Genomic DNA, 23,544 nt, shown 5'->3' with positions numbered 1-23,544 from the left:
AAAAAGGGTAAAAAAACTATATTTTAAAAAACGAAGTATTTTTGCAAATATTTTAGAGAACGGAGTATTTTTAACATATTCCCAATATTTTTGAGGAAATTATACCCTATACGTTTTTTTTTATAAAAATATGTTTTAATTTTTTACTATTGTAAAAATAACATTTTAATAAAAATAATCTATCTACCAATAATCTAACAATGATCTACCAAATTATCATATTTTTGCAAAGAAAAGAAAATTTAAAATATATTTTTGCAAACATTTAGCAAAAAATAGACATTTCTATAAAAGGCACAATTTTTTTGTAAAAGCAATAAATTTGCCACTATTTCTAACAGTTTTAAATGGTTTTGAATACATGATTTACCACAGCTTTTAAAAATAATTTAGCCGTTGACAAAAGAAAAAATTTCTTAAAAATAAAATTAGAAAGAATATTATTTTATTTTATTTTAATCAGTTAGAGTACTGAAATAAATATTAGAATAAAAGAGTAAAAAAAATTCAATATCATAATAATGTTATAAATAAAGTTTGAAATGATTTTTTTTTTTACAAATTTCTATTCTTTTATTTGTACGTTTTTAAAAATTTGGGATTTAATATGTAAATTCATGTATCTAATTTGGTTGCCACGTGTGTAATTTTTTTTTGAAAAACGGTTTGGACTACAAATGCAAAAAATAAAAAAATTATGATTTTTTTTTGTAATATTTTCGACAATGGGATAAAATCGTTACAAAATAAAAACTTTAGTATTTATTTTGCAATGTCCCTAAAAATAATTATTTATCAATTTTTAGCCCGTTCAAACCCTAAATGTCTCTCTTAAAAAAAGCCTACATTGTCATAAATATTTATTCAAGTACTAAATTGTCATTTTCGAACAAATTAAGATACCAAATTTGAAATTATCCCATTTATAGTTGACTTAACCTAATATTTTATAAATACTAGGTCGATGACCGCGCGTTGCGCGGGTGGTTTTAATAATAATTTTAAAAAATATTTTCTATCTTTTAATTTATAAATCTAATAAATTTCATAACTTTTCAGTACAATAAAAACTCTTCATATATTTTAAACGTTAATAGAGTCAAATGTCATAATTTTTGAACATATATTATAACTACACATAAACTTCATAAAAATTCATTCATAATCAGGACACTCAAAAATTTAATAAGATTAAATTTAATTATTTTTATTTATTTTCAAACAAAATCATATTCCATAACATATAAATAACAATATTATAACTAAATATTTGAAATTAATAATTAAATTTTTATTAGTGTATTTTTTATAAATATAGTAAAAAAATAAAAAAATGTCATATAAATAAATAAAAAGGACATTTCTTAGAAAATATTTGTCATCCTTTAATTAATTCAATGTAAAAAGAGTTAAATTAAAAAAACATATAATATTTTACGTTGAAATGTTTTGATGAACCTCATAAGATCGACATTCTTATTGAAATCATATCTCATAAGATAAAAATTATTATTGGAATCATATAATTACGATAGTTTGTTTCATATCTAAAACATATATATTTTAATAGCTTTCAATCTTCGTTTCTTTGATTTCTTTTGCGAGTTAGACCACATGTCATCAAAATAAATTAAAATATAACATCAAAAACGATACACGTAAATTAAATAATATCAAAAAAATAAACGATACTTACTCCAAGAGTACTTCATTATGAATGGTTAAAAGTTCTTTTATCGTGAAAAATAGTTGAATGTTAGACAATATCAAATGTGAAAAAATAGAAAGAAATAACTATAAAAAACTCTAAAAAAACCATGTTTGTTTATGATTAGGGGGGTGTGTGTGTATATATATATATATATATATATATATATATATATATTAATATTTTATAATTTATAAATATAAATAAAAACTCTTCAAATTTTATAACCATCAAATTTATAATATTATTTTAATTAACTAAATTTAATTTAATTTTTTTGTCATATATTTAGCATGTAATAATATAAAATATATTATAATTCTCATAATTTGATTCTTCTTATAATATTATTTTAAATATATGTAATATTCAATAAAATATATTTTTAAATTATGAGATTTGAATTTTTTATATTATTATATATTAAAAATATGAATTTTTTTAAAAATTTAGTTTAATTATATAAAATTTAGAGTTATAAAGTTTTATAAATTTGATGGTGATGAAATTTGAAAAGTTTTTATTCATGTTTAAAGTATAAAATCTTAAGAGTTTTGATATCTATTAATATTTATAGATTATGAAACAAATTATAATATTGCAAGTTTCAACTTTTTATATTTTATAACTTAAAATATTAATATTAATTATTATTTTTTTATAATATTAAATGAATAATTTCCACTTGGTAAAATTTTAATATGTCACTTGGTATGTGTTTGTTTATTCTCTTTAAATGGCTCAAAATTAATTAAAATTTAGACTTATAGAGTTTTATAAATTTGATGTGGATGGAATTTGAAAAAAAATTAGTTAAAGTTATAAAAGTTTAAGAGTTTTGATATACTATTAATATTTATAGGTTATGAAACATATTAAATTATTGCAAGTTTTAACTTTTCATATTTCATAACTTTAAATTATTAATATTAATTATTAATTTTTATACTAATATTAAATGAATAATAGCCACTTGGTAAAATTTTAATGTGCCACTTGGCATGTTTTTGTTCATTTTCTCTAAATAGCTCAAGATTATATATTATTAATTAATAATTAATAATTAATAATTAATAATTTTTATATTAATATTAAATGAATAATAGCCACTTGGTAAAATTTTAATGTGCCACTTGGCATGTTTTTGGTTTAAACCTAATATAAACCATACATAAAAAGATATTCAGCACTTGACAATTTATCAAATATTTTTGGTTTAAACTTTTGGATGCATGTTGGCATTTGATTATTATAATATGAGCCTATATTAAAATCTCCAACCACTCTTTACAGTTCATAATATAAAATAATTTTCTAGACACTTGAAAATTAACTTTTATTTTTATTATTTCTTCTACATTCACACTAAATTTTGCTTACTAATTCTTGTGTGCCAAAATCCCTCTTCATCTTGCTCTCTAGCAAGACTATTAATAATACACTTCAAAGGTTGATCCACGTATAGGCCCGGGATACTAATATCTCCATAACTTTTAAAAATTCAACTATTCGACTAAATTTATTATTTTCTCTCTGTTAATCAAGTCCGTAAGTTGATTTGGTCAAAAGATCTAATTGTTAAAACTAAATTAAAAAAATAAATAAAAAATTAACCCCTTTTTTTGTTCAAACCATATGACAATGAAACTAACGGACGGAAGAGGAAATTACATTTAATCAAATATCAAAGAAAAAACAATCGGCTTTTTTTAAAATCACGAGGATAATAGTATTTCGAAGATAAATTGATGGGATAAATAAAGATTATCCTATATACATTACTCAAACATTCCACATAGACTTCTCAAATATGGTCAAAGCAATGACTCGATCTTCACCTTCCTTTTCCTTGTTTCTGGCATGAGCGGTCCTATGCAGAGCATATTAATTTTTTAAAATAATACAATTAATATGGATCCCAACTTTATAAAACTATAATAAAATATATACCATATTATGTTTTTGCACACCATGAAACATTTCTGAATCCGCCACCAATGTTATCTGGTGATGATCATTTTGTGTCTGAATTGCAGACAATGTTGAAAGTGTGACGCCAGTAACAGAGAAGCTTGTCAAATTCGCAGATGCAGCAATTTGAGCTGCTTTTTGAACTGACATTAAAGCCGGGCTAGCTAATGAATTTGCATTTATCTGAAGGGGAGGAAAAGAAGAAGAATTTGACATTATTGCACCACCAAGAAGGCTAGCTGAAGTGTTGCCGGAAAACATGGTTTCTGACGGTGTTTCAATGTCAAGATGATTGAAAATGGATGCTAAAGAAGTTTGATGTTCATGGGTGGTGTTGTTTATAATAGGCATGGATATGAGATTGGGTATAATTGGCGGCCGGCTTGCTTTGATATCTTCTTCACAAAAAGCTCTATGAGTAATGAAGCTATCCCTCCTGCATCGTATTATTATATAAATCTAACCAAATTAATAAGTTAATCAAGCAACCATATACTATTTAAAGAAATTTGCAAGATTATTGTAAGTATAGCTAATAGCTAATTGGATATAATATTTGATATATATGGCAAAAGACTTATAGTGTTCTAGGGTAATTTATACTAACCGTCCCTAAATGTTAGTTCGTACAGCAGTAATTGTTCCCAAATTTTTATTTAAGAACTTAGTTGTTCATGCCGTGAGTTTTTTCTAAATCCGTTAATATTTGATAACGTGTCACTTGACTTGATAGGCCATTTCGTGACATTTAGGCCAGGTGAGATGCTATTTAACTCATTAAAATCTCAAAAATTCTATTAAATCAATAGAAAATCCTCCAGCAATGTGATTTTCTTTTTTGAGATTTTAATGAGTTCCATAGAAATTTTAAGATTTTCTATGGGTTCAATAGAATTAAAGTTGGCTGACATGTAATCCAATGGACTTTCATCATCGAAAATTAACGGAGTAATGAGAAACTCACGGCATGAACGACCAAATTAAATAAGAGTTTAGACCCTATTAAAATACGAATTAAAATTTATGGATGATTTGGAGAGAAAATAGTTCAAGAAAGGTTAGTGTAAGTTACCGGTGTCCTTGTTAAGAAAAATATATTTTCCCCAAAAATAAAGATAATCCGCCGTCCAATCCAATTGTATGGACCACACAAATTCAAACTTTGAAACTTGAATTAGTCATTTTGATTATAATGAACAAGCTAATTTTATTGAATTAACATTTTAAAAATAATGATTAAGACTTTATTTTCAAATAATGATTTCATAATTGCACATTAGTCAAACACAAACTCAAAGATATATAAGCTAGCAATTTATTCTAGTTATATATCAAATACAATGCAAAACGCTATACTGATTAGTTAATAATAAATATAAACTACAGCTAAAATGTTTAATCCTCGTTCATGAACAAGAGACAAGCTGATGTAATTAGTAGCGTGATTAACTAATTCATGTTGTTTAGCAATTTTATTAGTTAAAAAATGAACTAGATAATGAAAAGGCCTAATGATACAAAAAATTAAACATGTGCATTTTTATCAATTCTAACTAAATCTTTTAACTTTATCAATTATACCCTGATTTAAATTTTTTATTTCAGTTGTAACCAATTTTTCATAATTGAATAAATTACATATGATTTTACTCACATGCCAGTCATTAAATAATATCCTATCGAAGGAAAATCCAATAAATTGAACAAAAAGGACAAACATTCAATATGGCTGTCATATGAGCAAAATCAACTAAATTACGACCTAATTAAATTCAGTTTGATTGGTATAAGTGAGCTAACCTGGAGAAGATGATGCCACAATCACATTTATACTCCTTGGTACCACAAGTCACGAAATGAGCGTTCCAATCAGATTGCACAGCGAATTTCTTTAAGCATTTTTCACATTTCCATTTCTTTTCACCATGTTTTGGACTAAAATGTTTCTTGATTCCTATAAGATCGCCGAATGCTCGTTTCGGATTATGATGAACACATGAAGACTCTGGACACACATAAACCCTTTTCTTGGTTTCATCGCTTGTTCTTTGCTTAAGCTTCGATGGTAGATTATGCCCTCTTAGATGTAACTGCAGATTTTGGTCTCTTTGGAAACCTTTGTTGCAAATTTCACATAGGAAGCTGTTTTTAGCCATAAGTGTGTGTGGTGATAATGCAATAACTTCTGCACTAGGGTCTGCATAAATATATACACAGCTTGAATTACTTTATGGTTACACAAAAACTTCAGGCAATTAATAGTTTTTTTTTAATGAGGAATATTTTTACGAGTTATTCAGATCCATACGAATTAATAAATTCTGTGAAAATTAGCTTAGGAGCCAATCATCATTCCAACTTCAATACGAATCGTAACAATCAATTCCAGCGTATTATACAAATTTCAAGTGGAAATGGGATTTCGAATCAATGACCTCATTGTTTGTCCCCCAACTAATTCTCCAACTCTTTTACCATTTGAGCTATACGCATGGTGGATAAAAGTGTTAAGTAATCAATCCATCCAAAAATTCAACTTGAAGTAATTTTATTACAATCTCTAACACGCCTGATCAATGAATATGTTCATTGGATTTGAAGTATGAACAAGTACAAGTCTAGATTTTTAGTTTATTTTAGACTTTCAGGGTTTCGGTTTATATGTTAATAATGAAAATATACAAATACATATATGATTAGTGTGTAATTAGGTTCTTAAGAACATTAATAATTTTGAGAAAATTAAAAATATTAAGTGAGAGTGAGAGAGGAAGCTGCAGAGAGGTCTTAATAGATTCTTTTTCACCAGTTTCAAAACAACAAACGAAATCAAAATCAAAGTAGGTTTCTTAGAGTATATCATGTAGAAATAAAATGGTGCAGCCAATAAAATACAGAAAATATATGGAAAATCAATTACAAAGAATTCAAAACATGCATCCTGCAATATATATATACGTTACCTGCTGAGTTTCCAGGTAATTTCCTCTTCCTTTTCTGAGTTGCAGTTGAATTAGCTATGGAGTTCAAGTGGTGATTCAGTCGTTGTTCTTCGACTTCTTTTCCAACAACAGAAGAGAAACTTCCATCATCACCTGTATTATTTGACATTAACAATGAAAGAAAATAACAAAAATTAAGATATGTATTTGAGTTAAACCCTCTAATTTGAAAGTCTTTATTTTCTTTTCTGGTGCAGCTCACCAAACTCTCTTGTTTCTTTCTTTGCCTTTTGATTTGTTTGTACCTTAAATAAAGATTTAATTACTGCATATTTAGGCTTAAGAAAACAAAAAGGCTTAACCCGCTCCTGTAATTTGTATTCTTTGTTTATCTAATCCTTTATAAGACTTTAGTCTTTTTTGTAGTCCCTGAACTATAAATTAATATCTAAACTAAAAGTCCTGGATGAAAATATTATATGCTATGTGAAACCCGAGTGAGCACCATAAAATACGTCTAGATAGATGCATACATGGTAAAACAAATCCACATTAGCAAACTAAAACTGTTATTTGATTATTCTCATACATATCCGTCGGTAATTAAAGGCATCTGTTCTTCTTCTGTCAGTTCTAACTTAATCCTAACCGAAAAAAGAAACTTTCTGCCGTCTCTGTAAATGATATGTTCGAGAGTGACACAAAAGAGGCAACTGAAGAACGAATCTGGATCAAGAACGTGAGAAGTAAATATTTGGTTCTGGATTGTCTCCTACCTACCTTTAGCAGTATGTCGGGTTTCTTTGATTGAAAATTGGATGCTGGTTATTAGATTTGGTTAAGATGGCTACAGATTGGGTTTTGAACAGCAAGAAAAAGATCACGGCTTTAACTTGTTCATACAAAAGATTCAAATCATTAAAGGGGCAAGTCTCATCAGTTTAACAAGCAGCTAACGTATATGTATAAACCAAATATTGATCATAAACTCTCAAGCATAATAACATTCTACAGAAGTATACTGCAATTCTTTTTTAAATGGAAACAGCATTTTTTTGAACTTCAAAGTGAAAAGTATTTGAACTTCAAAATACTTCAAAGGGAAATGCAAGATAAATCCCAAGTTCTTCAAATCCACTAAAAATGAAAATAAGATTAGTAAATGATCAAGATTTGAATAAAATTTGGCTAATAATATTACCCGCGTCAAGATGAAAGTCAGGCAGCCATTATGGGGAAGGGTGAAGCAATGTTGATGCAGATTAATAAGGGAGAAAGTCGTCATCTTTTATCCTTCATAAAAAGCAAACAAGAGTTAAGAATTGTTGATTAACTTCTCCACCATCACTCTTCATTTGCTCTCTATAAAGGACAAAATAGTGAAGACTACGAGCAAGCATTTCCATTGCCGAATATAACGTGTTTTCAGAGTGCAGACCCAATCTGACAAAACAACAAATAACTGAGCATACTGATTTTTTCAGAAATACACCTTGAGCAAAAGAGTTGATGATCATTTGTGGCTTTAACTAGACGGGCTACATCTGGGCCTGTTGGTCCATCACTTACCAATCATACTACTCGAGTCATACTGATGACTCAAACTTTGCATTTCTTGTTTCTGTAACTGTAACTCACTGATATTCCTTTTTCTTGATCCTCCTACACCTAAGAGATCAACGGTTATCACTTCTCCACTTAACGATGATAACCCACCATTTTCATTATTATTTTCTCCATTAAAGAACCTGCAACTTTCTTGTTCTTGAATATTTCATTTTCACGGTCATCATTACCAAATATACTCACGCCGTTTGCATTAAAAAACTGATTCACATACCCATCGTTGCTTCCTGTCTGATGATGATCACTTTGTGTCTGAATTGCAGAAAAAGTTGACGGCGCCATTGTAGCAACAGAGAAGCTCATCAAATTATTACTACAACTTGAAGTTGCACCCATTTGAGCTGCTTTTTGAAGCAATGCGGTGGCTGACATTGAAGCCGATGAGTTAGCTAGATGTGATCCTCTTTGCACCAAAATTAAAAATATGGCCAGAAAACCATAAAAGCCCATATTCTTTTAAAAAAGATAGAAAAAGCTATGTGGATAATTTCAAAGATTTCAGAGGTTGATTTCAGAAGATTTAACCTTTAAAAAGTTAATTTCAGAGATTTGACCATTAATCCCAGAGATTTTGACCTTAACCTTTGACAGAAAATATTAATTTGATTTCGGGAGATTTGACCTTTAAGAAGTTAATTTCAGAGGTTTGACCATTAATCCCAGAGGTTTTAACCTTAACCTTTAACAAAAAATATTGATTTGGTTTCAGGAGATTTGACCTTTGAAAAGTTAATTTCAGAGGTTTAACCATTAATCCCAGAGGTTTTGACCTTAACCTTTTTGACAGAAAAGATTAATTTGGTTTCAGGAGATTTGACCTTTGAGAAGTTAATTTCAGAGGTTTGACCATTAATCCTAGAGGTTTTGACCTTAACCTTTGACAGAAAAGATTAATTTGGTTTTCGGAGATTTGACTTTTGAGAAGTTAATTTCAGAGGTTTCACCATTAATCTCAGAGGTTTTGATCTTAACCTTTGACAGAAGATTAATTTGGTTTTAGGAGATTTGACCTTTAAGAAGTTAATTTCAGAGGTTTGACCATGAATCCCAGAGGTTTTGACCTTAACCTTTGACAGAAAAGATTAATTTGGTTTCAGGAGATTTGACTTTTGAGAAGTTAATTTCAGAGGTTTGACCATTAATTCCAAAGGTTTTGACCTTAACCTTTGACATAAAAGATTAATTTGGTTTCAGGAGATTTGACCTTTGAGAAGTTAATTTCAGAGATTTGACCATTAATCCTAGAGGTTTTGACCTTAACCTTTGACAGAAAAGATTAATTTGGTTTCCGGAGATTTGACCTTTGAGAAGTTAATTTCAGAGGTTTCACCATTAATCTCAGAGGTTTTGACCTTAACCTTTGATAGAAAAGATTAATTTGGTTTCAGGAGATTTGACCCTTGAGAAGTTAATTTCAGAGGTTTGACCATTAATCTCAGAGGTTTTGACCTTAACCTTTGACAAAAAAGATTAATTTGGTTTCAGGAGATTTGACCTTTGAGAAGTTAATTTCAGAGGTTTGACCAAGATTTGTCCTTTGAGGAAAATAGGATTTCAGAGGTTAAGTTCAAACAAAATAACTCGGGAAGCAGAAGTAGAAGCTCAAAAGGCCAGAAGCCCAATGATATTTTTGTCAGAAGTTCAATTGGCCAAAGCCCAGGAAGTCATGTGCTTTTTGTAAAGCGATATTTCAGGAGCAGTTTTTAGAAGAAGTGGGAAGCGCTGTGAAGACGTGGACAGTTAAAGAAGCAGTTATCACCTGACAGTTTCTGCAGACTGCTATAAAAAGGAAGAGAAGACAACGATTGAAGGGACATCCAAATCAACAAAAACTCAATACTCTCAGGAGATTATCACCACCAAAATCTTTTATTTTATGAATTCTTTTGTAAACACTTTACAGTTTCTGCAATTTCAATCTTTTGTTTTTGACATTATTTCAGCAGTAGTAGTTTCATTTACAATTTGAATTCTAGATTTTAATTGCAGAAGTTTATTCTTGTTTTAAAAGTTCTTCAAGAGTTTTTCTTTACAAACCGTTTAGATTTTTTACGTCCTTTGAAAATCAGTCACAATCGCTTGATCAATTTTTAATTTTCAATTTGAGGTCCAACCTCTGGCACGCTCGCACACACTTCAAAGGCACCAACCGTTTTCTTAAAAAACAGGGAAACAATTTGGCACGCCTAGTGGGACCGTCAGAAGATGGCTCCAAGGACTCGCAGTATTTTAGGGAAAGATGTATCCGACTCTCAGGAGGAGGAAAGCGCGCCTGCAACAGCAGGGCCAGGAGGAAAGGTTCACATGGTGGTTGAACAGTTTGAGAAGTCACTTGCGCCTTTGAATAATAAAAATCAAGAGGCGCCATAAAATGTTATTCCTTTAGTAGGACCTGTTACTGCAGAAGAGAAAGGAAAGGAGAAAGTGGTTGAGGATTCTTCTGAAAGCATCATGGCTCACATGATGGATTATTTCAAAAGAATGGAAGTAAGGCAGGAAAAATTTGAAGAAGAAGCCAGGAAGCAGGCCACAGAAAGCAAGGCACAATACAGGATCATGATTGATACTGTGGAAAAAATGCAGAGGAGTTGGACTCAGAAGGAGGAATCTGAAAAGAAGAGTCCAAAACAAGTCAAACTCGGGGGGCATGCATCTGGCAATCATGTTCAGGAGGTAGCAGAATCAAGTAAGGCATCTCAACCTTCACCTATTGTTAACCTTGTTTCTGAGGAATGGTACGTTCCTCCTCATCGTAAAAATAAGGTGATAGGCACTCCTCTCAAGGGAGCTTGCCATCAAGGAACGAAACCACAATATTTCGGGCATACTAATGTTAATACACAACCTAATGTGTATGATGAAGGCTTTAACCATATGGGAAATAATTGTGGTGGAATCCCAAGAGCAAATGCTACTCCAGCACCTGTGTTTCAACCCCAGGTAGATATTGATGATGTGAGAGAAATAGTTCAAGAACTCTATGGCCCCGGCTTAAGACAATTGGGAAGGCCAAAGTTTCACAAGCCATACCCTGAAACAATTGACAGAGATAACCCATATCCCAGAGGTTATAGGGTTCCTGACTTTTCTTTATTCTCGGGAGATGAAAGCCAATCAACTCTGGAACATATGGCAAGGTTTACCATACAGTGTGGAGAGTTAGCAAATGTTTTTAATTTTGCAAATCTTAAACTGAGATTATTTCCTAACTCATTGACTAGAGCGGCATTCACTTGGTATGCCACCCTTCCTAGAAATTCCATTTTTGCTTGGCAGGAGATGGAAAGGCAGTTTCACACCCAATTTTTTCGGGCAGAACCTGAGATCTCAATTGCTGAAATTTCAAGAATAACTCAAAGGGCTGGAGAACCTGCAAATTTGTTCATATCAAGGTTTAAGAAGCTGAGGAGTCGCTATAAAGTGTACTTTCCAGAGACCGAGTTTGTGAAGCTGGCACAGAGGGGTCTGGACATAGAGTTGAGAAAGAAGTTCCAAGGGATGGAGTTTCGTGATTTTTTCGAACTTGCTGCAAAAGTCACAGAACATGAAGATCTCTTGAGAGAGGAGAACCACAGGAGAAAAACTTCCATGGGTACATATTTTCAGGAGATGAGCCATGATATTGCTGTAGCAGATTTGAACTCCTCAGGATCTTGCATCTGCCCAATGTTAGTAAAAAAAAGTAACTGACACGTGGAAAAAGCCCTCAAGTGCACAGCCGCAATATACTTTTGATGTTTCAAAGACTGGAGAGATTTTTGATTTTCTGGTGAAAGAAAAATTCATCTCTTTCCCAGAAGCTTACAAAGCGCCTTCAAAGGAGGAACTCAAAGGAAAAGAATACTGTAAGTATCACGATTCATGGAATCATGCTACTAATGTTTGTTGGAGTTTCAGGAATGTCGTCCAGGACAGGATTAACAAGGGAATTTTGAAGTTTCTTTAAAAGAAAGAGGCAATGTTGATTGATGATGATCCATTGCCACCTGTGGTGTCTGTGAATGCTACCTCGTTTGATCTTAGGAAACTCCTAGATCTTAAGAGGAGAATCAAAGAGATGGAGAATGCTATTGAAGAAAAGGAGATAAATGCAGTAGGACCTGTTACTGCAAAGGAGAATGTGAAATATAAAAAATAAAAAGAAAGGCCGAAACCACGGCCATAAAAAAAAGGCCGAAACCACAGCTAAAGAAATTCTAACATGAAAGAATCTGAAAAATATAGATTTACAAAAATTAGAGAAAAAATCCAGATTCTCTGAAATTCGGCCAAACTATGGCTTGTTTATTTAGCATTTATTGATTTTTTTTATTGTGTTTTAATTTTTTATTTTATTTTATTGTATTATTGAATTCTATAATTTATGAAAGGTAGGCATGTTGGACACCTTTTATTATTGTTGTTTGAGTTTTTGTAGCAGTTGGAGTTTTTGTAGTAGTTGGACTTGTGTCATCCGACATGTTGTGTTGAGCTTATAATGTAGTTTATGGCTAACACTCTATTTTAGAAATTTCAGTTGGTTTTAAATGATTTATTTAAGTTATATAAGAACTCTAGATTTTAATTTTAAAGGAAGAACTCATTTAAGCTTAACTTATTTATTTGGTTTGTATGGATGTATGTATACTTTGGTTTGTATATTGGTTGTGATTTGAGATGCTAGTCCTATGTGGTGTCTAGTATTTTTAGAGTTAGGGGTTGTATGGATTTTAACTTATGTCTTGTTTTTAGACCCGTCGTATGCTCGTGCTTCGGAGTCCGCGCAGGGTTAGTCGCTTGTTAGGATTATCATGTGGCTTCACAAGCAGTGAGTTTATAGTGTTATTTACCACTTTATTAAGTAACTTATATATTTTAGTATATTTTAAGCAACTTATATATTTTAGTATATAAGTTACTTAATATATTTTATAATGTTTTCTTAATATGTATGAAAATACGAAGTGGACAAATAAAATGGGACGGGGAGAGTATTAATTATACCCTTAATGAAGTCTATTATGGTAATTTTGCCTGTTCTCCCCCCATATAAGATAGTTATAAATAGATAATTTCAATGATTATTTGTAATAACCTAAATTTTTGAGGTATTACGTGTAGTGCCACGAGGCATAATCGTAAAGATTAAGAACGAGAATATCATATTAGGACTGGATAATAAGGACCTAGACCGAAGAATGTCTATTGGAATTATCGTAGAATAATAATTTAAATGGAAAATTATTATGCGATAAATTGGATTTAATCGAGACAAAAAGGGAATAAAATAAAATAAATTGGAAAGCCAGAGTTAATAATATTCACGTCAAGGTCCGTGAAATATTATTAATAAATGATCGTCAAGTTTTGTAAGTATACGAAATCGTTTTAGAAGATAGTTTGACGATTAGTTAAGAATAAGGGTTAAAGTGCAAATTAGCCACTTTAAGGACTAATGTGGATTTTTAACCACAAACTTCCGGAGGAAGTTGTGTTTTATTCTATTTTCTCAAAATAAGAAAATAATATCGATAAAGTTGTTATTGGTAGTCATTAAAATGAAATTTGGACGAAAAGTGCAAGTTAGCTCAAAATGGAAATTTGAGCGTTTTTGGCCAAAATTGCCAAAATAAATTATTGAAAAATGATAATATATGATATTAGACTAATGTTATTTATTTGAGAAATAAATAATACGAAATTTAACGAGAATTGAATGATTAAAGGATTAGTGGACTAAGTTGGACGAAAGATAAGCTAGGAATTCAAAGTTTAGGAGGTGACAACATCAAGGACAAAAAGGGACATTTGTGCCAAAGATATAAATACCCCACCTCTTAATTCCTCTTCATTTGTTACATAAAAGTGAAAAAATGGAACTCCAAACCTATTTTTGCTCCATTTTGCCAAACCCACTTTCTCAAACCCTACCACTTTCAATTCTTTGCCAAACTCAATAATTCTTGGACAAATCATTCACATGTTAGGAGGAGATTAAGGTAAGCTCTACTAATTAAGGAATTCTTGGTTATTTGTGGTGAATTATTGATAGGTTGTAATTAAGGTATTGATGTTGATTAAGGGTTTTTGGTTGATGATTTATGAAAGGTGAAGGGTGAGCTTAATTGAGCAATATTGATGGGGAATTGGAGGCTAGAACCATTCAGCCATGAGATAGCATTCAAGGTAAATTCTGAAATTAAAAAGTTATTGATAAAAAAAAAATAGACGAGTTGTGTAGCTTATTGTTCGGCAATCATAGGTGGTTCATGATGCTTGTAGTTTGATGATATATAACTATGGAATTGGTGAATTGTTGAGTAAATTGTGATGAGAAGAGAGTTGTGAATTTGTGTTGTGACCCTAGGCCCCGATGAGGCTCTGTCCAGCCCCTCACATGCCGCAGCGAGCCATGAATTCTGCTCGGCCAAACAGAATTCTGCCGTAAGCAGAATTCTGTTTGGGGCAGCGTATGGTTCTGCTCGTTAAGAGCAGAACCTAACGGCCCTTTTAGGGCTGCAATGGCAGCCCTCGAACTTTGGAGAAGTTGTGTTTTTAATGTTAAAATAGCCCCGAACCGGATTTCGTTTAATTTGTTAAAATAGGCGTTAGTTTGACGGAAATTAGTTAGACATTTTTGCAGAAACTGTCACTGCATAACAGTGATATTGCAAGAGCAATATCTCGAGTTTTATAACTCCAAATTACATTCCGTTTGTTGCTACATAAACTTTGCGATGTCGTCTATAAATGTCTAAGTTTGCATTTTCCATGAATCAGCCTCTAAGTTTCTCAAATTGGACAGAACAGTTTATTGTGTAATCTGAACTGCTGTTTTTGGACAGCCTTAGGTCTTAACTTCTCCGCTAGATTCCGACATCTTCGGGTACGAATTTCATTCCGAGACCTAAACAAAAGTTGTAGGCGACATTCCGAACTTTAAGAATGTCAATTTTGTTTTGGGGCCGGACTATTTTTAGATAAGAGTTTTGTTAGCCGAAGTAGACTAGAAAAATAGCTTTTTGATAAATTAGTTATATTTAGAAATTTTATTAATTCGTAGCGTTATCGAATTTGCGTAGACTCAAAGAAGCGACTATCGATAAGGCTCGAGGCGAGTGGATCGAGATATCGTCGTGCTTATTTGAAGAATTTGGATAGCAAGTGGTGAGTACACTTTAAATTACTCGTCAATATTCATAAAGCTACGTATTTTAATACGAAAGCTATATGAATATTTTTATGTTTAAATGTATGTTCTTAAATGCATATATATGTATGTTTTGAAAATGATGTTTTATCGTATTGTGCTATTTTGATAATAATACAAGTAAATGAAAAGAGTATATATGTTTAAACACCGGGGATGGGTAAAGTAACAAACTGTGAACTGAACCAAATATAAATAAAAAGAATATAATACATCCATATATGTACTAATATGCAAATATTTATAAAGAAACTTAGTACGTTCCTATACGTACTATTAATCATAACAAATACCTATATGTGCGTGTGTTATAAATGTATGTTTGTAGATTGTAATGTGCATGTCATGGTCCATAAAGGATCAATACAACAAAATGAAAAAGAATACAAAAGCAATCAGAAACGTAAAATGAAAATTGTACTAAGGTACACACAATAATAAGAACTAAGATACGAGGTTGAACTCGGTAGAACTATCCCGGGACCCGTATCTCATCCATTCTCGATAATAGTCCTCGGGACTCATATGAAATGAAAAGTGTGTACAATACATCGAGAATCAATACGAAATAAGATCGAGGCATATTATGAGCAAACTTTCCTATTAAACGACAATAGGAATTATATGAATCGACAGTTAAGTTTAAAAGACTTGCAGGGTGCAGAGTCTGAATGCAGACACGAAGGTAACTCGGTCGAACTATCTCGGGACCCGTGTCTGGTGAGTAACTCGGTCGAACTATCTCGGGACTCACAACTTGGGATTAAGTAGTGGCATGAGTAACTCGGTCGAACTATCTCGGGACTGTGCCACATGGTTGAAGGTAACTCGGTTGAACTATCTCGGGACCCAACCATAAGGATCAAGTCACAAGAGACTTGTCAATGATTTAATTTGATTTAGAATCATGACGATATAACCTAAGATTTAAAGATTCGATCGAAAATTATTGCAACAAAACGAGAAAGAAAAATATTAATACCAAAATAAGAAACCAAAGATGTTAAATACGTATAAATTATGAATTTATGAAAAAAGTAAAGAAGGTATGAAATTTGATTTCAAAGGATTATTTTCTATATATAAATGGTTTTTCAACGGTTTTAACCCTTTATGTGATATTGCGTGTAATTTGGTGAACTCACTCAGTTTTATACTGACCCCGTTGCTCCTCCCATTTTTCAGGGATAGCGTGATATGATTTGGAAAGTTAAACTTCCGAAGTTTTAAATTCTCGGAAGTCATTTGCACAAGAAATGAAAGAAGATTTTCATTCTAGCAGTCCGCAGTAGTCTAGATGTTTTGTCTATGTATTTGTACAGCGCATTTTAACTCTGATGTTTTTGTAAAATGGGGTCACATATATTTTGATATATAAAATATGATTTGATTTGCGAAAAAAATTTACACTGGATTTTAGGCTTGCTACGGGTTTCGGAGCTACCACTCCCATTCCCTAGTGCCGGTCGCGACTCATAAATTTGGGTCGTGACATTATTTTAATAGTTTTTAATTAATAATTAAATTTTATAAAGTGAGAAGGACATTAACGTAAATGTGCATGTCCCCATTTGTGCTTTTATATATAATATAAATTAACCTTGGCATAAGCCCTTTTCCCAGTAACACTCTTCTCCTCGTCTACTAGCGGAAAACACCGTCATCGTCGCCGTCGTCGTCAAATGCCTACTCCACTCCCTCTCCCCCTCTTCATTTTTATCTTCCTCATCAACGCTCCTCTAAATCACGGTAATTTTTTTTATTTAACCTAACCCACTTGTCTCTATTTACGTCTCCTCTGTTAATTACTTTTACCTTTTTTTCTTCAGTGGTAGCTGATCTTATACTAGAAGACGGCTACACAGTAACAACATTAATCGACGGTCATAAACTGAAAATAAGTCCATACTCAGTCCTCTCTAGTATAACTCCTTCCAGTTCACTACTCCCCGTGTTGTTCAATTGGGTAGCTCTAGCTGCTTCCTGCATCATTTCTTGGAATCTCAACATCTCAATGTGATGTGTGTGTAATGCAGGGGCATGTAACAGGGGAGTGGCCCTACCATATATGAAGGTTCCTGTGAATGGAATCCCAGCTTCTTCCTCCTCTATCCAGGTCCTGCAAAAGTTCTTGCTATGTCCTGTAATACCACAGTAGAAGCACAAATCATGTAGCTTCTCATACCCGAAGGACACCCAATCAAATCTACCCTGAATTAGAGAGTTGAAGAACCTTGGTAAGAAAGGAATTAGAAGATTGATTTCCACTCTGATCCGGAGGAAAAATTGCCTCCAAAGAGGGGTTGTTGGGTTGATATCCACATCCACTGTGTTCTGAGGAAGAGATGCCCAATTTCAAATGCATTTTCCACCGTTAGTTGATTGGGTGGAAAACATTTGGCCTATACCCAAAACTCTGTGGTGTCAAAAGTTAGCCTCTCTAAAGGAGTGTCAACTGGCCATTCTTTGAGAATGATCAGTTGGTTGTCAATAAGCCATGGGCGCTCATCGACAATAAAATTGTAGTCAACCTGGTGAGTAAGCCGGATGGTATACATGTTATTTGCAAATTTTGCCACTGTGATGTCTCCTCAGAGCCGAATGGCCTATCTGAACATATTACTCAGACCCAACGCACTGTACTTCCCTTCTAGACAAAATTTAGCTGCCAAAGAGAGTCTATTACACTCAACTTCCAATGAAGGTTTGCATTTCAGTGCCAGGGTTGGCTCAGTTATCCTCATCTGATTGGTTCGCTGTATATTATCTGCTACCATGCCTTATGGTCTTGCACTTTGGATCTGGTCAGGGATGAATCTCTCTTCTCTGATCGGGGGTAGTATGGGTTTATGAGCTGACACCCATCTGTTCCCCTGTGGGTTGGAACTCTCTCCTCTCAGCAATGTTCGTTGTCTTCCCATGTCTGCAGATGTTGTTGCTCTATCCTGAACGATCTTTTTTCCCTTTCCTCCTTCTCCAGTTGGAACCTCTGGCCCAGCTGGCTGTTTGTGGTTTTGTTTCTCAATCTTCTCTGTGTCTCTGGAGGCTTCCGCCTCTTCTCTCAGCATTTGGCAGTTCTGTTGTCGATTTGGGATTTGGTCTCTCTGATTTATCCCTTCACCCCTTTCTTGACTTCCGTCTGTGATGGGTTGATGTTGGCCAGCTCTATTTGTAGCCAGCCTCCGGTTATCGCTACTTCTCTATTCTTGGTTGTCATGGGTCTGGAGATTGGAATTAGTGGTATTCAATAGAGGGGCGAATCTGTTGTTTCAGGTGGTATTTCGGTTGTTGGTGGTACGGTAGGTATGATGTATGTGGGGTGGATTTTTTCTTGGGAAAGTCACAGTGATCAAAGGTTGGTAGGAAGCTGTATAATCAGGGGGTAATAGTATGTTAAGCCAGATAGAAATCCATGCCCAAATTACAGCACTTAAATATTGAGTGAGGCGGCGATAGAGATAGAGGAGGAGTTGGAAAGACCATATCGAGAACTACAAGGCCTTTACGTATACACAACTAAGAGGAAATGATTGTTTCTGCCCCAATTTGATTGAGCCATTTTGTGATTCTTGAGCCCTCCACTTCCATAAGTGCATCAACCCAGCTTTAATTGCTATGGACACGATTCCTCTATCCACTAAGCAAATGATGGTTTCGTGCATGCTTTCTGGAAGGGAGTAGCCATGACAAATGTCATTGGTTGTAGTCTGGATTCCAATCTCGTTGTTAATATAGTGAATGTTGATCTTTGGCCTTCTATTGAATTTCAATTTCGAGAAATCTGTAAATCCTAGAATTTGGGGGAAATTTTTTCCATCTTCAGACATTTTTTTGGCAAATAGTCATCCTTAACTCTTGGGAGTATTTATTAATATTTTTTAATAGATGACGATAAATGCAAATTTTGAAACAAAATATATGAAGCAAATGGACAACTCTACTCTTTTTAGGGGTGAGCAAAAACCAAACTAATAAACTGAGTCAAACCAAACTAAAAAAACCAAACCAAAAAATGAATGGTTAAAACGGTTTGATTTGATTTAGAATTTATAAAAATTACTCTTTTTGATTTCGGTTTGGTTTTAGCATTCAGTCATCGAACCGAACCGAAAAACCGAAGTTATACAACATAATTTTATTATCTATCCAGGACACTATAAAATGCCCTCTTAAAAATAAAACCCTAATTTCCTAACCTCTCCCAGCAGCCTCTTTCTCTTCTCTCCTCTCCTCACTTCACCTTCTCTCTTTCCCTCTCTCAATTCTTTCATATCTTTCACTAATTCTTTAATCGCATCTTTCTGTCCATATTTTTCTTTAATTGATAATGGATTTTTGGTCTTGCTCACAAGATTTTAACCATCGGATAAGTAAATAAATTTTATTAGGTAAATCGACTCAATTTATTATTATTATTTACTGTATATTTTTTAATCGTTTTGATTTTTTTATAGATCCATATTTGTTCATTTATTTTCTTGTTTGTTTTTGGCACGAAGGGTACAATTTTTAATATTGATTAGTGTTGACCTCAGTATATTTTGTAGGTATTAACCTTGACATAAGCCCTTTTCCCAGTAACACTCTCCTCCTCGTCTACTAGCGGAAAACACCGTCATCGTCGCCGCCGTCGTCAAATGCCTACTCCACTCCCTCTCCTCCTCTTCATTTTTTCCTTCCTCATCAACGCTCCTCCAAATCACGGTAATTTTTTTTATTTAACCTAACCCCCTTGTCTCCATTTACTTCTCCTCCGTTAATTACTTTTACCTTTTTTTTTCTTCGGTGTTAGCTGATCTCATACTAGAAGACGGCTACACAGTAACAACAGTAATCGACGGTCATAAACTGAAAATAAGTCCACACTCAGTCCTCCCTCGTTCTCATCTCTCCGATCTCGTCCTCCTTGATTCTTCCCGTAGTGCCTTCTACACCCTATCATTCCCCATTTCTCAAGGTAATTTATTTTATTTCCTTTATTTTTTAACTGTCAAATTTATTAACCACTAGTGAAAATTATTGTTTGGTTGTTGAAATTTGCAGACAGTGTGATTAACCGGTTATCTGGAGATAGTGTTCCCGGGTTTTCCGATGGCGAAGCGGGTTCTGCCCGGTTTAACAAACCGAAGAGTTTTGCAGTTGATAACAAAGGGAATGTTTATGTTGCTGATAGAAACAATGGTGCTATAAGAAAGATAACTGATTCAGGTAATATTTTTTGGTCACGGACACAGCGAAACGGTGTAAAATTGAAATTTCGTGTCCTAAGTGTTTCCGGAACAGGATACGTTGATTGAATGAAGTGTCTGTGCTAGCTAGGTTAAATTTCTTATATTAGCTAGTGAGAAACTGACTGTGATGATGTTTTTGTTGGTGTTGCAGGAAGGACTAGTACTATTGCTGGAGGGTACTCTAAGGGAGTGGGTCGTGAGGATGGTCTCGCGCAGAATGCTACATTTTCGAGTGATTTTGATTTGGCTTTTGTTGCTCAAGAATGTGCTTTGCTGATTTCTGATCACGGGAATCAACTTGTTCGTCGAATTGATCTTAAGCCTGATGATTGTGCTTCTGGTTCTAAACAATCTGGTAAGCATGTTTTATCGTGTTTCATTTTGGGTTCTGCAGAAAATGCCTGCTTTAACTTTAAGATATTGTATTCCAGGAATTTTCTATATTCACTCATTACTTGTATATTTTATGGTTTTGTTAGAACTGGTATATTTCTGGTCCACACAATTCTTTAGTATATTGTGAATTACCATTTTAGCAGTAATATATGTAAGATGAGTGACCTTGAACGGCAGCATGAATTCTTTTAGTGTTAATGTCTATGTGCCTGCATACATCTGTTAATTTCCGTTTTCAGATTGTTATGTCTCTGGTAGAAAGGGCCCATCCAGTGTACGAAGTACTCTCCAGCTATCGTTATATCTCTAATCTCTCTAAAAAAATAGTCTGGTTTCTGTGTAAAGTAGTTTCATTCTTACTTTTATGATATAGACTAGTGATTAATAACATGATATTGTGTCCACCATCTTATTGATTGTGAAGACCATTATCAGTGTTGCTATGTATGGCTGTATGAGTGTCAAAAAAGAGTTGATCCTACGCACTAATCATCTACGTTAATGCATTTGCATACAAGGTCTGACTCGTTATTTTCAAATTTCACAGCAATGGGAGCAGTTCCAATTTGGGTTCTAGGACCTGGGCTGGTCCTCTCATGTTTAATTGGAGTTGCCATTGGGTTTGTGGTCCGCCCCCACATTGCACCTCATGTAAGTTTCTGTGCTTGTACTGTGTTTATTCAGAAAACGGAATGCTTACACCTTCCTAACCTATCTTTATAGACAGGGAGGCTCCGGTCCACTTCATTGGAGCGAGACATGGAGGCTTTGCCAAATCAATCTGGTGAAACCAGTACTGATGTTCTCCTTCGTCATCAGAAGCGCAATTGCTGAATCCAGGCTATGTGCACTCCTGAGGAGGCTCTTACAGCTGAGTCTGTCTCATTTGTCACTTATGTTTAGGATTAACACTGTAGGTTCTCAAACTTCTAACAACCGTATAGTTTCTCAAATTCCGAGCAAGGCCTTAGTATCGTTGCTTGATTCTGATGTAAATAGTTCCGAGATGGAAACATCACAGCTTTGTGCTGAATTAAAGGATTTGTTGAGCTTTAATGAACCCATCCAATCTTCAAACTCGAAGGACAGTGTCGTCTCCGAGATCAGAGAGCAGGGTCAGCTGGGGGGTGATGTTTCGTATAATGGCAACCGAAGGTTAGATACCATGATAGAGGCAAACATAATGGGATTCGCTAAGGTGGCTAAAGAAACACCAATTGTACTGGATAGGTCTTTTATAGAGACTCGAGGTTTAACGAAGAGGAGATGAGTAACTTGCAGGGTCCGTAAGTGCGTAGGTTTTCATTTCCACGAGACTTGTACCTATGTATTGTTATTCTCAACTAAGGTGTTTATGATTATAGGCTTAATTATTTAAAAACCACCCACCTTGTAATTTTTTTTCATTTATACCATGACCTAGGAAAATTTTCAATTGTACCCTATTTTTGATTTTTATGTTTCATCTCTACCCTAATGAGTTGAATTGACCTATTTTTTTTGAAAAAAAGTTTAAATTAGTTCTTCATTTTTAACCTACATTCTAATAAAATGTTAATGATAATCATTTATCTATCTTGTTTTTAATATTTTCATCTTTAAATTAATTAAATTATCAAAAAACTTACTCTTGGGGTACAAACGAAACATAAAAATCAAAAATAGGGTACAAATGAAAATTTTCCTAGGTCGTGGTATAAATGAAAAAAAATTACAAGGTGGGTGGTTTTTAAGTAATTAGGCCATGATTATATTATATTACATGTTTTCTTTATAAGCAACTCCCTAAATGCCTTACTTTCAGGTTCCAAAAAAGAAGAAGAAATTGCCATTCTCATTCATAAGGATGCCATAACCTGTATTTCTATCCATAATAGCTTTTAGGGATAATTATTATAAATGGCATGAGTTTAGGCCTCAATTAATGTTTTTCCTCCTAATTTTGAAAAATTACTTTCCCCCTTGACTTTTAGGTATTTTATTGGGGATTTTAGTTAAAGAGAACTATAGAAATAACAATCTTTTAAATGGAAGAATTAATACTCAACACTTAAACTTCTCATAGGCTATGCTTGTTCCGTGGAATGGAATAAATATTACTTATATAAGAAATGTAATAGCTATTCTTTATTTTCTGAAAGAGTATTTATTCCATAAAATTATGAAATAATAATTCCATAAAATTACTATTTGATGAACCAACGCGATGAATAGGCATTTTATATGGAATAACTATTTCATTCTACACCTATACCATGAACCAAATATAGCCATAGGATAATAATAGTAGGTACTCCTAACTTTTAATGAGCGTAATGGTAAGTAATCCAAACTTTTAACGAGCGTAATAGTAAGTGACCCTAACTTTTAACATCTTTATTAAGAGATCTTGTGAATTTAAAGTTGATGGAAACTCGGTCCAAGCTATTTTCACTAAATAACATATTTTTAAAAATGAACATACTAAATTTTAAACTTAAG

General features: G+C 33.0%; 2 protein-coding genes across 4 annotated transcripts; one reads left to right on the top strand and one right to left on the bottom strand.

The window, feature by feature from the left end:
- Positions 1-3,395: 3,395 nt before the first annotated feature.
- Positions 3,396-6,892, bottom strand: LOC126686299 (protein indeterminate-domain 7-like). Its single transcript, XM_050380338.2, has 4 exons — positions 6,643-6,892; positions 5,480-5,876; positions 3,659-4,115; positions 3,396-3,578 (listed from the first exon to the last, which is right to left on the bottom strand). Exons 1-4 carry the CDS (start codon positions 6,788-6,790, stop codon positions 3,543-3,545), a joined length of 1,038 nt encoding a protein of 345 aa, XP_050236295.1. The 5' UTR covers positions 6,791-6,892; the 3' UTR covers positions 3,396-3,542.
- A 12,728-nt stretch (positions 6,893-19,620) lies between these two features.
- On the top strand, positions 19,621-22,503 carry LOC126687338 (uncharacterized). 3 transcript variants are annotated; one of them, XM_050381879.2, is made up of 7 exons: positions 19,621-19,824; positions 19,984-20,140; positions 20,229-20,393; positions 20,480-20,644; positions 20,819-21,022; positions 21,611-21,714; positions 21,791-22,503. In XM_050381879.2, exons 2-7 carry the CDS (start codon positions 20,074-20,076, stop codon positions 22,331-22,333), a joined length of 1,248 nt encoding a protein of 415 aa, XP_050237836.1. In that variant the 5' UTR covers positions 19,621-19,824; positions 19,984-20,073; the 3' UTR covers positions 22,334-22,503. The 3 variants fall into 3 exon arrangements, with proteins under 3 accessions (XP_050237836.1, XP_050237837.1, XP_050237838.1); XM_050381880.2 differs by having other exon boundaries at positions 19,972-20,140; XM_050381881.2 differs by having other exon boundaries at positions 21,787-22,119.
- The last annotated feature ends 1,041 nt before the right edge of the window (positions 22,504-23,544 follow it).

This window comes from Mercurialis annua, linkage group LG6 (assembly GCF_937616625.2).
Source record: "Mercurialis annua linkage group LG6, ddMerAnnu1.2, whole genome shotgun sequence".
Lineage (NCBI taxonomy): Eukaryota > Viridiplantae > Streptophyta > Magnoliopsida > Malpighiales > Euphorbiaceae > Mercurialis > Mercurialis annua.
The sequence above is the reverse complement of the archived record's forward strand: the minus strand, read 5'-3'. Positions and strand labels throughout refer to the sequence as shown.